Source organism: Mytilus galloprovincialis, chromosome 4 (assembly GCF_965363235.1).
Source record: "Mytilus galloprovincialis chromosome 4, xbMytGall1.hap1.1, whole genome shotgun sequence".
Lineage (NCBI taxonomy): Eukaryota > Metazoa > Mollusca > Bivalvia > Mytilida > Mytilidae > Mytilus > Mytilus galloprovincialis.
This window is the reverse complement of record NC_134841.1, coordinates 61651060-61666046: the sequence shown is the minus strand read 5'-3', so window position 1 is coordinate 61666046 and position 14987 is coordinate 61651060. Positions and strand designations below refer to the sequence as shown.

General features: G+C 32.4%; 1 protein-coding gene across 1 annotated transcript; it reads right to left on the bottom strand.

Moving 5' to 3' along the window:
- Window positions 1-4403: 4403 nt before the first annotated feature.
- Window positions 4404-14344, bottom strand: LOC143072629 (uncharacterized). The gene is made up of 8 exons (XM_076247667.1): window positions 14257-14344; window positions 11562-11771; window positions 11001-11069; window positions 9510-9594; window positions 7828-7928; window positions 6350-6420; window positions 5701-5759; window positions 4404-4968 (listed from the first exon to the last, which is right to left on the bottom strand). The coding sequence occupies exons 1-8, from the start codon at window positions 14269-14271 to the stop codon at window positions 4844-4846; spliced, it is 735 nt and encodes a 244-aa protein (XP_076103782.1). The 5' UTR covers window positions 14272-14344; the 3' UTR covers window positions 4404-4843.
- Window positions 14345-14987: the final 643 nt, after the last annotated feature.

Genomic DNA, 14987 nt, shown 5'->3' with positions numbered 1-14987 from the left:
ATTCCCTCTTAAGCCATTCTTATACCTTAGGTTCATTGATGATATTATCATAATTTGGACGCAGGCTAAAGAATCGCTCAGTAAATTCATACAACACATGAATTCTCAGCATAGAACAATCAAATTCACTGCTAAAATATCTGAAGAACAAGTTGTATTCTTAGTCACTACTGTGAAATTCCGTAAAACATTAGGCACAGTAGAGGTTGAACTATATACCAAACCCACTGACATCCAATACCATGCAAAAAAGATGGACCCTACAGGCAGTTCCTTTAGGTGAAAAGAAACTGCACAAATGACACAGATTTCAGTAAACACTCTGCAAATTTGTTGAAATATTACAGATTACAAGGGTATAACGACTAGCCTTAAACAAGAGTGCACACACTGAAATGTCTCGCCTTCTTTACTAATCATTGATATTGTTGCGCCTGTCCCAAGTCAGGAGCCTCTGGCCTTTGTTAGTCTTGTATGATTTTAAATTTTAGTTTCTTGTGTATAATTCGGAGTTTAGTATGATGTCCATTATCACTGTACTATTATGCATATTTTAGGGGCCAGCTGAAGGACACCTACGGGTGCGGGAATTCTCGCTACATTGAAGACCCATTGGTTGCCTTCGGCTGTTGTTTGCTCTATGGTCGGGTGGTTGTCGCTTTGACATATTCACCATTTCCTTTCTCAATTTTATGATAGTCCTAAGTATAAAGCTTTATTACAACTTTCACATAAATGTTACATTAACCAAGATAACTAAACAAAGACCAATGAACCATGAAAATGAGGTCAAGGTCAGATGAACCATGCCAAGCTGACATGTACAGCTAACAATGCTTCCATAAAACAAATATAGTTGACCTTATATTTATAGTTTAAGAAAAATAGACCAAAACACAAAAACTGAACACTGAGCAATGAACCGTGAAAATGAGGTCAAGGTCAAATAAAACCTGCACGACTAATAAATAAATCATAAAATATTTCCATACACTAAATATAGTTGACCTATGGCCTATAGTATCAGATAAAAAGACCAAAACTGAAAAACTTAACTTTGACCACTGAATCATGAAAATGAGGTCAAGGTCAGATGACATCTGTCCGCTAGACATGTTCACCTTACAATCATTCCATACAACAAATATAGTAGACCTATTGCATAAAGTATGAGAAAAACAGAACAAAACACAAAAACTTAACTATAACCACTGAGAACTTTTTTTTCACGTGGTCACTGAACCATGAAAATGAGGTCAAGGACATTGGACATGTGACTGATGGAAACTTAGTAACATGAGGCATCTATATACAAAGTATGAAGCATCCAGGTCTTCCACCTTCTAAAATATAAAGCTTTTAAGAAGTGAGCTAACACCGCCGCCACCGCTGGATCACTATCCCTATGTCGAGCTTTCTGCAACAAAAGTTGCAGGCTCGACAAAAAGCAGAAGCAAAAGACTGTAAAAGCATTACTTAATCCTGTCAAAAAAGACACCAAAACTATGACTAAGAATTCCGGTAGTGTTGAGCTATACAAAAGCCAGTCCAAATCTAAGACAGATTATTGACACTACTTGGCCGCTGTTGCATATACACGTAAAAGAAACAAACAAAAAGATTTTTAGTGAACAACCTCTCTTTGCCTACAAAAGAAATAAAAACCTCAAAGATATTCTAGTTAGAGCGGCATTCCAATATCCGCCCATCACACCGGGGACATCAATTATTAGTACACTAAACAAGCTGACCAAATGCAGCAACGATGAATGTAGCTATTGTCCTTGGATTAATTTCCAAAGGTCTTTCACCACTACATTCACAGATCTCAAATATAGAAAAAAATATAATGGGGACTGCAACACACCAAATATCATTTTCATGATTACATGCAAGTCTTGTAAACAACAATATGTTGGTAAAAGCAAACGTCCCTTTTAAAGCTGGACTTGGCGAACATCTCTGATATGTCCAAAATAAGTCATCGTAACCCACTGGAAAACATTTCAACCAGACAGGGCACAACATTCACCACATATCTTTCGAAATCATCAAAGTCCTCTGGAACAATCCTAATGACCCCAGGTCAGACGTCCTTAGGAGTAAAAGAGAGGATTATTGGATCCTCCAACTCAGAGCCCTAAAACCCATTTGAATCAACAGTTAAGAGACTTCCAAATTTCAGTACACTACTCACTCTATTCTCTACATTAAACTAGCACATTTTGTTATATACTAAATTTTTCTAGTACAATGTATGCACAAATTATGCAGATGTGCATGTGGAATTAATACTCCCTATCCATGAAGTTTTTCCGGGGACATGTCTCTTTGAGACTAGAAATATCTGACCATGTCCAGCACCTACCTTGTTGTCACAACTCACATATAGTTATTTATTGGTAGATACTTTTATGTAGACTTTGGCTAAGATTTTTAGTCCTTTGTGTATTTTATGTGTAATGCCCCACTGTATGTTTTTGGGTCCTCGGTGGCCAAGTGTTCTAAGTAGTTTGACTTCTGATAACACTAGCCGGTCAACACTGAGGTTGTGAGTTCAAACCCCACTCATGCGTGTGCACTCAACTCTAATCTTAATTGACTAGGATTCTCAGTTTTCATACTGAAGGATGAAGGTTTTCTTTAAAAACTCTGGCTTCCTCCACCAATAAAAAACTGACTGCCATGAAATAGAACAAAGGTGTTGAAAGTGGCTTTTAACACCAATCAATTGTTGTTTTTTTTCCCTGAATTTTACATCCACTTCATTTGTTGGAAAGTTGTTTCATTGGCAATCATAACACACACCTTATTTTTCATTTTCATAGGACACTAATCCTACATAGTTTATTATTGCTACAATGTACTTTGCGCATTGATAGGTCCTTATATGCATATGTGAATGTAGGTACAATATTTTCCATTACATTGAGTTTTTCAAGAGTAAGACAATTTTGGCCCTCTCCAGCTCCTACATGTACCCTGTTATTGCAGCTTCTCTAAGAATGGCATTCATCAATTAAGACAGTAAACTAACAACAAAGATAACCAAAAGTCAATGAAAAGTGGTGTATATCCCTTTACCCAATAATCATAGGGTCCTTGATTTCAATAGATGCAAAAATCTAGTAGGACCATAAATTGACAGGAAAATTAATGCACTTTTTCCAGCCTACATACAAAACATTATTAAAGTTTATTTTTACTTAGTTTATCAATTGAACAGGAATCAGTTCTGAAAAGCCAACATTTTTCAACAAAAACAAAGATTTCCTTTAAGAATAACACCAATTAAAGGCATTCCTGTATACTTTTATTCTTTATGATAATTTTAATCACCATTTTTACCTTCATTTTAAAAGGACATATGATACAGTTACAGAGGAGTTCATGATGTTGCTAATGTAAAATGTTGTTTAAGCGATATCAAACTGTGACATATCCCGAAAAAGATGCATTTTTAGACTGATTTTATCATTCAAACCGATTTAACTTGAAAACAAGTTCATGTACCCCTCTTTTTTAAAATGGCATTTGGTTTACTTAAAAGTATAAAGTATGAAGATAATTTGTACCAATTTTCATGGAAAAGTTAACAGTACAATTTTTTTTTAAATTTGCAAAAATTATGTTTTTTTTCTAAATTCATGATAATTTAATAAATAAGAGTTATTTCTAAAAATAAATGTGTAAATTTATAGGATACTTATAAATAATAGATATTACATATAATTTAACAAAAAACAGCTAGTGTTTATCTTTTAATACAAAAAGTTATGTATTTCTGTCGAAAGGAAAAACATGTCAACAAATCCGATTTTTGAAGAAATATTTGAAATTTCCACTAAATTTTACACAAAAATTAGCACATGCATTATTACATTTTGGATTTTATCGGGTAAACAGTAGTCTATATGCAAATTTTCCTCCAAATTTCAACATGTGATCAAAACTGTATAGTATGACCTTACAGAGGACATGTAAATGTGATTATATCTATAGGTAGATGAAGCAGACAGTGATATTCTCCTCACTGTTATGCACTGGAGGAAAAAAAGAAGTATGCATTATTGTACCCTTTACATGACATCCAGAAGCTTTGAAGAGCTACCAAGACCAGTTGATTAATAAACGTATTTACATTTTTAGATTTTAGCTGTATTTTGCCTCAGAATGACCTTAGATCTACTCTGAATCATCTTTTTGACGTCAAGCAACAATCACTTTTTTTTTATGTCACTGTTTTGAATTATGATGTCAAAGTTTACAGGAACCTGTGTAATGTGTTTAATGGCGGACAATTTTACATACAAGAAAGTATTGATTTTTTACTGTATAAAATCTTTATTACAATAGATACTCCCTGAAATTACTTTCCATCCAATTTCATAACAGATTACATGTTATCTTAACAAACTTTAATGCATCAATGTCACATAAACTTCTTTCTATCTTCTTGGGTATGGTATGAAAAATTCATCCACATTCAAGAAAAGAAGAATACTATTACTATCTGTCCTTGTTAATCATGTACTGTGTATTCATTTATTTTCATGGGTATCAATTTTCGTGGATATTTGATTTCGTGGTTTTGGAAATCTCTGCATACAAAGCCTATCTGCCTATAGAAAATTTGTAATTTATTAAACATTCGAATCATGGTTAACCTCTGTCCACGAAACCCACGAAACATGGTATCCAACGAATAATAATGAATCCACAATATACAAATGTTCCTTCTTTGATGACTAATTCACATTACAGATTTCTGTAAAAAGTACAAGATATCACAGTCTGTTTATTAAGGATTTCAGATGTTTCAAACTTTTCATTGCAGGATTCATCAGCTCTTTCCCATTTTATATCTCTGTCGTGCAGACCCCACTCCACCTTTCCTGTGAGGCTTTTTATCTGTCTCTTTAGTCTCTGTACTTGATGTTTCTGGTAAGTCGTCCTCCCCATTCATTGCTGTAAAATAAGTACACTTAATACTGAACAAAACAATGGAATCTGAATTCATATCCTTTTTTTTTTTAAATTAAACACTTTAACTACAGATACAAACAATATAATGGTATCACTTCACTTTTCCAGAATCTGAAACATCATTGAAGAAAATATTTTCAAAATCATAAATTGTTATTGTAAGTAATATCCTTAATCATATATGTTGTGCATATATCTATAGAATGACATTACATTTTTATGGTGTACAAACAATCATAATTGCCCATTATTCATAAGAATTTGAAGAAAATTATAATGCAAAATTGAGTATTGTCACACCCTTGTAAGTAAAGTGTGGAAACACCTGCAATCAGATCATAACGTACAATTATTTTCTCCTGTTTGTATACTGTGCAGTCAATTCATGTTTCTTACAATTTCTTTCTATTTTATAAAAATGAACATGAAGGCTGTACAGTAGCTGTTTTAAACTTTATCATCATTTGGTCTGTTGTGGAGAGTTTCTCCTTGGTAATCATACCACATCTTTTTATATTCAGGCCTGTAGCAAGGAATTTCCAAGGGGGTTATTTGGACACATGAACTCAACTTTAACAGTCACAATTCAGATAGAACATTGACTTTAACAGTGCTTATTTGTTTCCAAGTGTGGGTTCGTACTAACCCCCCGAACCCCCTCTGGCTACGGGTATGATATTGTATTGTTCAATAAAGTGTAAAAGATTAAATTACCTTTCATTAAATCTACTGGTTCTTCTAAAAGAGAACTCTGCTGACTTTCTATAACAAACCTACAATATTATAAATTCTTAAGATATTTGCAAACACAAAACTTCAAAAATTATCAATCTTTACACAATTTTCATGTAGATGGATTCTAAGTGTCTGATGCCTCTTTTCGATTTAAACAGAAAGCTGGCTTATTTATTTCTAATTTTTGTGTCATTTTCACATTTCTTGTTTTTTTGCAAATTTGCCTCTGAAAACAAATTGAAATAGCATATCATACCTATATAAAAAACACAAAGTGCAAAAATGTCTGTTATGAAATAACTGTTGTTATATAAACATGTTGAAATTGATACCTAAAAATGGTAACTTTATACATATCTATTGACAAATTAGATAGGATCGAACAAATAATGAGGGTGGTAAAGGGTTATTTTCATGTAATGTGTTTTCCATTTTTATTTCACTTGCAGCGGTGAAAATGGTTCCTTATTCACAGTGTTTAGTGAAATTAGTAAAAAGATAAACGTACAAGACATTTTTTATTGTTTGTTCATCGTGAAATGGCAATTTTATTTTGCATTCTTCCTTGCAGATACCCCTCTTTACGCCCCTCCTTTATCTTTCATTCATGTTATAACAGAAGACTTACCTGTATGTTTTTAAAACAAGGAGTCCCATTCCTCCAAATAGTATAATTAAAAGAATCTGCAGTACTATGTTCTAAAATGTATATAAATGTTTGTTAATACTTGTTTACTAAATAACATAAGTGGAAAACAACAAGTTTTGCAACTTATATTTAATCCCTATCCACTTTGCGGGTGCGAGTGCTGCCTTGTAGTAGCATTAGCCTGCTCTTTTTTCGAAATCTACAAGGGTGTCTTTAACGTGCAAGAGATATGACTCTCTCTTAACCCGGGTCAGCCATTTATCGTCCCCTTCCGATGGACTATCATCGTTTCCTCAAGACCATACTCGCAAATGGTGTCAAGGGAGCGCTGAAAATTCAGTCCATGAAATTTTCATCCCAGACATAATATATGTGGAGACGAATGCAACAGAAATGTAATTAATTCTAAAATCCAAATTTTAAACACTACCTTCTTTAACTACTGAATGAACAAATGACATAAAAGAATAAGTTGTGGTGACATAAAAATTTCAAAACTCAATTTTAAAGAAAGATGTCCCTTTCAAAAACACAGTGGATTGAGGATCTCTCCTTTTTAGATAAGAGTCCAAACATCTATAAAATTTGAATGGTTTATTTGTTAAATGCCATTTTCAACACTATTTAAGGAATTACTGTAATATTTTTTCTGTCTATGAAGAAATAACATAAAAAATTTGGTGCACACTGAATAACACGTGTAGTGGGTTATTTAACAGTGTGCACCACATTTTTTATGTTATTTCCAATAGACAGAAAAAATATTACAATCATTTCTTATAATTTAATTCTAAATTCCATTTTAAACCATAGACAACCATGAAAAAACGTTGATGACGTCACGGTCACATGACTAAATAATGTCTATGGGCTCATAACAAAATAACATCAGCCAATCAGAAGCTGTGTTACATACAAAATTAAATTATTAGCTGGAGGAAGCAGTAGTTTCCTTAGGAGAATCACATAATGTCAGCAGGACTTTTAAATTTTTATATATGTCCTTTGGTTTTGTGAGTCTTTGTTTACTCCTTGGTTTTGACTGTTATTGTCTTTAATAAAATCCTAAAATATATGTAGTGTTATTATGGTTAAGAAATTACACAAATTTTATAATGATAAAATTGAGAATGGAAATGGGGAATATGTCAAAGAGACGACAACCTGACCAAAGAGCAGATGTACTTTTACATTGAAAATGATTCTGTTTAATCAGTTGGTACTTAATTTTGTAGCAATAAAAGAAATAATTATAAGAGTACCGTGGATTCATTTATTTTCGTGGGTATCAATTTTCGTGGATTAAGAAAAAAAATGTATTTTCGTCAATATTTGATTTTGTGGTTTTGTCAATCTCTGCATAAAGAACCTATAGAAAATTTGTAATTCGTAATCATTTGGATTAGTGGTTCACCTGCATGGTGCAAAAAAAAAGAGTTGATTTTCATAGTACATACTTGTATTGAAGGTTTATCTGTGAGGAACTGGTCTGCCAGTACAATAATAAATCCTATTAGTAGTCCACCTCCACCATACAACCATGGTTGACGTCTTTCCTCTGTAAAGGAATGACCAAAATTAACATGAAAATGGATTAACACAATTCTGTACAATAAGTCAAACATTCTATATACTAAGTTAACAAAATGTGTAAATAAGTCGAGAAATTGATTTCTTCATGTAGATCTGCCACTGTAAATTGTTTCTATTGGGTGCAATGTCTTTAGACTGGTGATGCTCACAAATTTACCTATTTTTGTGATAAAAAGGAATTCACTAGACAACTAATAATTTTCATGTTAAATGCCACATTTCTTTTTATGTAAATTATGTAAATAGAAGTTAATTTTTTAATCAGCTAGAAAGTGAAAATCAAATATGACATTATTTAAAACATTATAAAAGAAGATAATTTTTAAGATCAAGGTGAGTGAAAACAATAACAATAAATGTCATATTGCATTGACAGCAAACCTTGCTTTTAGTATTTATATTGAAAGGTGATTTCAGACTTTTTTGATCTGCCACCTCTTATGCACATTTTTCAATCAACCAAGGACCATATTGAACGACACAATATAATTTTAAAAGCAAAGGTTGAAGTGTTCATGAGAAATTTTATAGTTTCCTAAAAAAAAAAGATGTATACATTTAACTCATTGCTTAAACTAGATGATAAAATTTAAAAATAAGAAAAAGATTGAGATTTTTTATTTTTTTTAAAGTTGACAAATAAATAGTTTAAACATATTTGTTTATAGTGGATTGGGAACAAGTTTTGCAACTTATATTAATCCCTTTCCACTTTTGGGTGCGAGTGCTGCCTTGTAGCGGCATTAGCCTGCTCTTTTTCGAAATCTACAAGGGTGTCTTTAACGTGCAAGAGATATGGATCTCTCTTAACACGGGTCAGCCATTTATCGCCCCCTTCCGACGGACTATCATCATTTCCTCAAGACCATACTCGCAAATGGTGTCAAGGAGAGCCGAAAATTCAGTCCCTGAAATTTTCAACCCAGACGGGAATCGAAACCAGGAACCTTTGTGTTAGTAGTCCAATGCACTAACCACTACACCACGGCTCTCATACTAAACGACAAATAAATGATTTTAATACACAATACAATTCAATATAAATTTTAAGAATCAAGAGTTACTTCCTCTTTAAAAAATAAATTTTGAATCTTTTTTATATTAAATCAAGGCTGTCCTATTTAATGATTAATTTATGAGTTATAAAAAAGAAGATGTGGTATGATTGCCAATGAGACAACTGTCCACAAGAGACCAAAAGGACACAGACATTAACAAATATAGGTCACTGTACGGCCTTCAACAATGAGCAAAGCCCATACTGCATAGTCAGCTATAAAAGGCCCCAATAAGGCAGTTTAAAACAATACAAACGTGAAAACTAACGGCCTAATTTATATAAAAAAATGAACGAAAAACAAATATGTAACACATAAACAAACGACAATCACTGAATTACAGGCTCCTGACTTGGGACAGGCACATACATAAATAATGTGGCGGGGTTAAACATGTTAGGTTGGACAATGATTTTGTTTGGATTCCACAGAAAAACAACTAATCATGAGTTGTACTAAAACTGTTGTAAAGTAACAAGTTGTCCTACCTTTTCTAACTCTAATTACTTCTTTTGTTGTTTTTAACATTGCAACTTTAATTCCTTGGTCTGTAGGATCAATTAATTCAGCTTGCTGTTAAAATAGGAATTCAATACTGATAAAATATAAATATAGGAAATACACATAGATCTGTATCATAAACAGAACTAGAACAATGTATACTACATATATTAAAAGTGCTTGTGGTCACAGAAGGTTAATGATTGCATTTATTTTGCAGTGTGAACTAAAAATTAAACACTGCACTGTTTTAAGAATTGTTCGGCAGTTCATCTACATTATGAACAAAAGAACAAATTTTAAATATAACTTTTACAATGACATCATTGATTGTTTTAGAACATTACATATACTAGAAGAGCACCATATGCAATTCAATTAATTTTCTTGATAAGTTCAGTTATACAAGGTGGAAAGGGGGGAGGGGCAATACCTTTTTATGTTAACCCGTTTTGGCTTTTTTTAAGGTGTTGGATATCTTTTAGAGATGAAATTCTTGAAACGATGTGAATTGTTCTGAATATTGTGCTCAATGGGTTGTTTTGTTTTTGTAACTCAAAAGTAGTGATTAAGTCTGGAAAAATTATCAAGCTAGGAACATCAGGGCTGAATGCAATCTTGACTCCATAAAGGTAGGAAGTAGGTATAAATACATCACTGGTTTGAGGTGGTACACTACAGGGAGATAACTCTGCAAAATTCAGCTGAATATTTTTATCATGTTCTATTGTTAAGTTAGCTTTTCTATGATCAAAATTAGTGTTTGTCAAACTGCCATAGTTCCTAAGAAATTTTTCTGATAAAGTATGTGCTTTAAAAAAGATTATTTTTGTCTATTTGTCAAATGGTCGAGGTCAATTGAAAGTCATTATTTTGTAAAAAAAAATTATGAAAACTAAAGGAGCCAAATTTATTTTGGTCCACCTTTAATATAAAGCTCACCACATTTAGTGTCTGTAATAAATATACAATGTTAGTTTATTTTAATGTCCGAAAAAAATATCAACTTTTATGTATGAAGCTGAGAAACTGGGGAAGAGTGAGTTTCTATCAAGCCCTTCCAAAGTTTTGCGCCGAGTTGATATTGTTTGGACATTGACCTTATATTGTTTTTATACTGCAACGTAAATAAATAAATTCATAGCTATTTAAATTGTGACACAAATTTCAAACTTATTTTCATCCCTTAATGAACCCCTGATTGTGGAGAAAGTGTTCTATGATGAAATTGACATTGCACAAAATATAGCTGTGTTACTATATTTAGGAAATTAATAAAACTAGTTGTAGTATAGTTCAGGATATCTAGACTGTTTTGTTTATTGTTTGATGTTTTTGTTTGTATTTCCATTTATTTATGTCGAGTTGGGTGCTGGTGGTAATTTGATGTAGTCTATCGTTTACTACAAATACATGTATCGGTAATGATGAAAAAAATATGTGTAAGTACAACTAGCATGACTAGATGAAACTGGTACCTTGTAAGCCATCATAGCTAATGTGTAGTTTCCAACAGCAAATTCCACTTCTCCTTTTCTGAAAAATCCCTACGTAAAAATATACATATGATTGAAAACTTTTTTTGAATTCACTTTTAATTCTATATAATTGTATCCATGTAAATATAGGAAACAGAAAACTTTGCCATTTAATCATTTTCTATTGAAAATCTGGACTTTTATCAACTTTCTTATATATATTTAAGTTATTAACATTTTGTTTTCATTTTTTTTCTAAATCACAATAATTTCTGAATTTACTGCATTTTTAGTGTTACTTGCTTAAGTTATCAGGTTATACATTGGACAAAAGGATATATAAGACAGACATTGTATGGTTGTATGTTGCATGTTTATTCAGAATCATAACATATAAATATTGTATAACCTTGCAATTAAATGTATTACCCTGACAAATGACTGACAGACAGTAAGACAATAAATTGCAAAAAAATATGTTATAAACAATTTGTTATACAGTACATGCAGTATTACAGTAACTAAGTTCTACAACATAAAATCACCTTGTCCTAAAAATACCTTTGGCCAATCAGATTTCAGCTTAATACTTTCTTTAGCATCTTCCATGGCATAATAATACTGATGAAGTTTGAGAAAGCATAGTGATCTATTGCTGTATAAAACATGGTTTCGGCCATCTTGGCCAATAGCATGTGTGTAATGGAGGACAGCTTCAGCATAATTGCCTTCTTTTACACATTTGTTTCCTTCTTCCTTCAATTGATTAGCCTTAAAAGTTCAAAATATAAATAATCAGCATTTTAGAAGAAAAAAAACAGATAGAAAAATATTTTCATTTCTGTTGTACATTGTTCATGTTGTTGTATTAAAGGTAAAAAAAAAAAGTGTGTATACAAGAAGTTTTGGATGGGGTTAAATGATTAAAGTATAATGCCCTTAAAAAATGAAGATTAGAGAATAATGGACAAAACGAAGATAAGAGAAAAAAAGGGGTTAATTTTTTGAGATTAGAGAAAAAAGGGGTGAAAATTAAATGTTTACAGAATAGTAGACCCCCCCCTCCAGACCCTTATACATGTACAAATGTATAATAGTGCTTCAATTGTTCTTATTGATTTTTTCAAAATCACATAAATATGTACATACAATTGTTTATCAAATATGTCAAAGGTCATAATTTGTATGTACTGTTCAATTATTTGTAGCTTTGTAGACTGAAATATTTTCTTTTTTGCATTCAAATTATAGACAGTCATGACAGTTTGCACAATCAGGATTCTCACCAAGGATTTTTGAAGTGAGTCCAGGGACTCATCATTTTTGGCCATGGCGAGTCCAGTCGTGAAAAGATGCAATTTAATCATGTTAATTGATATATCATATGATATCATTTTAGTCTGTGAGCAAGAAAATGACATTAAATTTAGATTATTTTTTAACTTTTGTTATAAAAATGATGATATATCATGTATGTATGTGCTCGTAAGATACAAAAATTTTACAATTTTGATGCATCTTTGGACTCACACCGTGTGACACGTTTTGACGATGATGACTCAGGTCTAGACAGATTTTCATGAGTCCAGGACTCATGTACTTGCCTTAGTGAGAACCCTGACAATAATATTGAGTGTTTTTTTTATAGTATTTAGTTAACTGAGTTTATGACATTGCTATTATCAACATGATCAAATCTTCTTAACCTTTTTTTTTATCAAATCAAGCAACTTTGTGTCAACTTTTAATTCAATTTTTGAAAATAAGGACATGGCATCAGGAAACTAGAGGCTCTAAAGAGCCTGTGTCGCTCACCTTGGTCTGTGTGAATATTAAACAAAGGAAGCAGATGGATTCATGACAAAATTGTGTTTTGGTGATGTACATTGTAATGTGTTTACAGTTTATAATCTCTATCTATAATCATGATAATAATATTCAAGATATTGTAACCAAAAACAGCAAAATTTCCTTAAAATTACCGATTCAGGGGCAGCAACCCAACAACAAGTTGTCTGATTCAACTGAAAATTTCAGGGCAGATATAGCTTGACCTGATAAACAATTTTACCCCAATGTCAGATTTGCTCTAAATGCTTTGGTTTTTTAGTTATAAGCCAAAAACTGCATTTTACCCCTATGTTCTATTTTTAGCTGTGGCGGCCATCTTGATTTGATGGCCAGATCACCAAACACATTCTTTAAACTAGATACCCCAAAGATGATTGTGGCCAAGTTTGGATTAATTTGGCCCAGTAGTTTCAGAGAAGAAGATTTTTGTAAAAGATTTACAAAAAATGGTTAAAAATTGACTATAAAGGGCAATAACTCATAATGGGGTCTTATTTGTAAATATTACTTTGCTGAACATTATTGCTGTTTACAGTTTATCTCTATCTATAATAATATTCAAGATAACCAAAAACAGCAAAATTTCCTTAAAATTACCAATTCAGGGGCAGCAACCCAACAACGAGTTGTCCGATTCATCTGAAAATTTCAGGGCAAATATATCTTGACCTGATAAGCAATTTAACCCAGATTTGCTCTAAATGCTTTGGTTTTTGAGTTATAAGCCAAAAACTGCATTTTACCTCTATGTTCTATTTTTATCCATGGCGGCCATCTTGGTTGGTTGGCCGGGTCACCGGACACATTTTTAAACTTGATACCCCAATGATGATTGTGGCCAAGTTTGGTTTAATTTGGCGCAGTAGTTTCAGAGAAGAAGATTTTTGTAAAAGTTGACGACGGCGGACGACGACGGCGGACGACGACGGACGATGATGACGGACGCCAAGTGATGGGAAAAGCTCACTTGGCCCTTCAGACCAGGTGAGCTAAAAAAAGGGCATGGCATCGCACCATGATGCTAAATTGCTTTAGATTATACACCCCATTGTACATTGTAAACATGGTAAACATGGTAAATACAGGTTCTTTTTAAAAGTCTGTCTTTTTCTATGGTTGTTTATGTTATTAACAATGATTGGACTTTGTCACTGTCGCCTAGGAAGTGGACAAGGAAGCAGATGGTACCACCTACCAGCAGATGATCCGATGCCGAGTAGAAAATGTATATATATCTGCAAATAATTTTCTGCAATTTCTAATTTGAATCATTACGTAAAAACTATTAGACCCCCCATTGCTCCACATAAACAAATCAATAGGTTTGTCTTTTAAGAGAATTCTTTGCATCACACTGTTCTAGTTTGAGATCGTGAAAAACTAACAATAACATTAATTTAGCTACCTTTTCTTTCGACATCTCAAATGATCTCTGTGTCAGATCTCTCTGTTTTTACAAAATGAATTATCTCCCTTTCAATAGCAATTGTCGATCGTCCTGTCATTAGTGCAACCCAAAAAAAAAATTGTCAACTTGTGTTCAAAACATTTCTTCTTTAAATAGTTTCAAATTTTCAATTTTTTTTTTAAAGATGCCCTATTTTGAGAGGAAAATATAATTGACCAACATTCAGGTGATTTGTAACCTGAAAGAGGGGAAGGTGGGAACACAATTTCGCCGTTTTATGATTTTGAGGTGTAAAAACTTCAAAGCATGGCTGAAATGGAAGAAATATTCCGGTAAAATATATTTTTATAACAAAAAGGATTATTTTTTTAAACTGAGACAAAATTTCGGCACTTACTGCAAAAGACCGAAAACGGACTACGATTTTCGGCCAATCTCCTGAAAAACACGATTTCAAAGAAGTATTTCTTAGTAATTCTTTTGACTGATTGCCCGAACTTTCAGTTCTTTACACCTTTGAAATGTCTGCTATTCATCTATAACGAAATTGATTTGATGAATATTGTTTAAAGCTGCAGTTATTCGATTTTAAATAGATGTGTAAATACGGCGAATATTCGTCCCCCTTTGACAAAACAACAGGAAATTTCAAACACCCTTTAACCTAACTTTTCAGATGATTTTTTTTCAAACGCATACGTTTTCAAGCTAAGAATATTTTGCTTTTG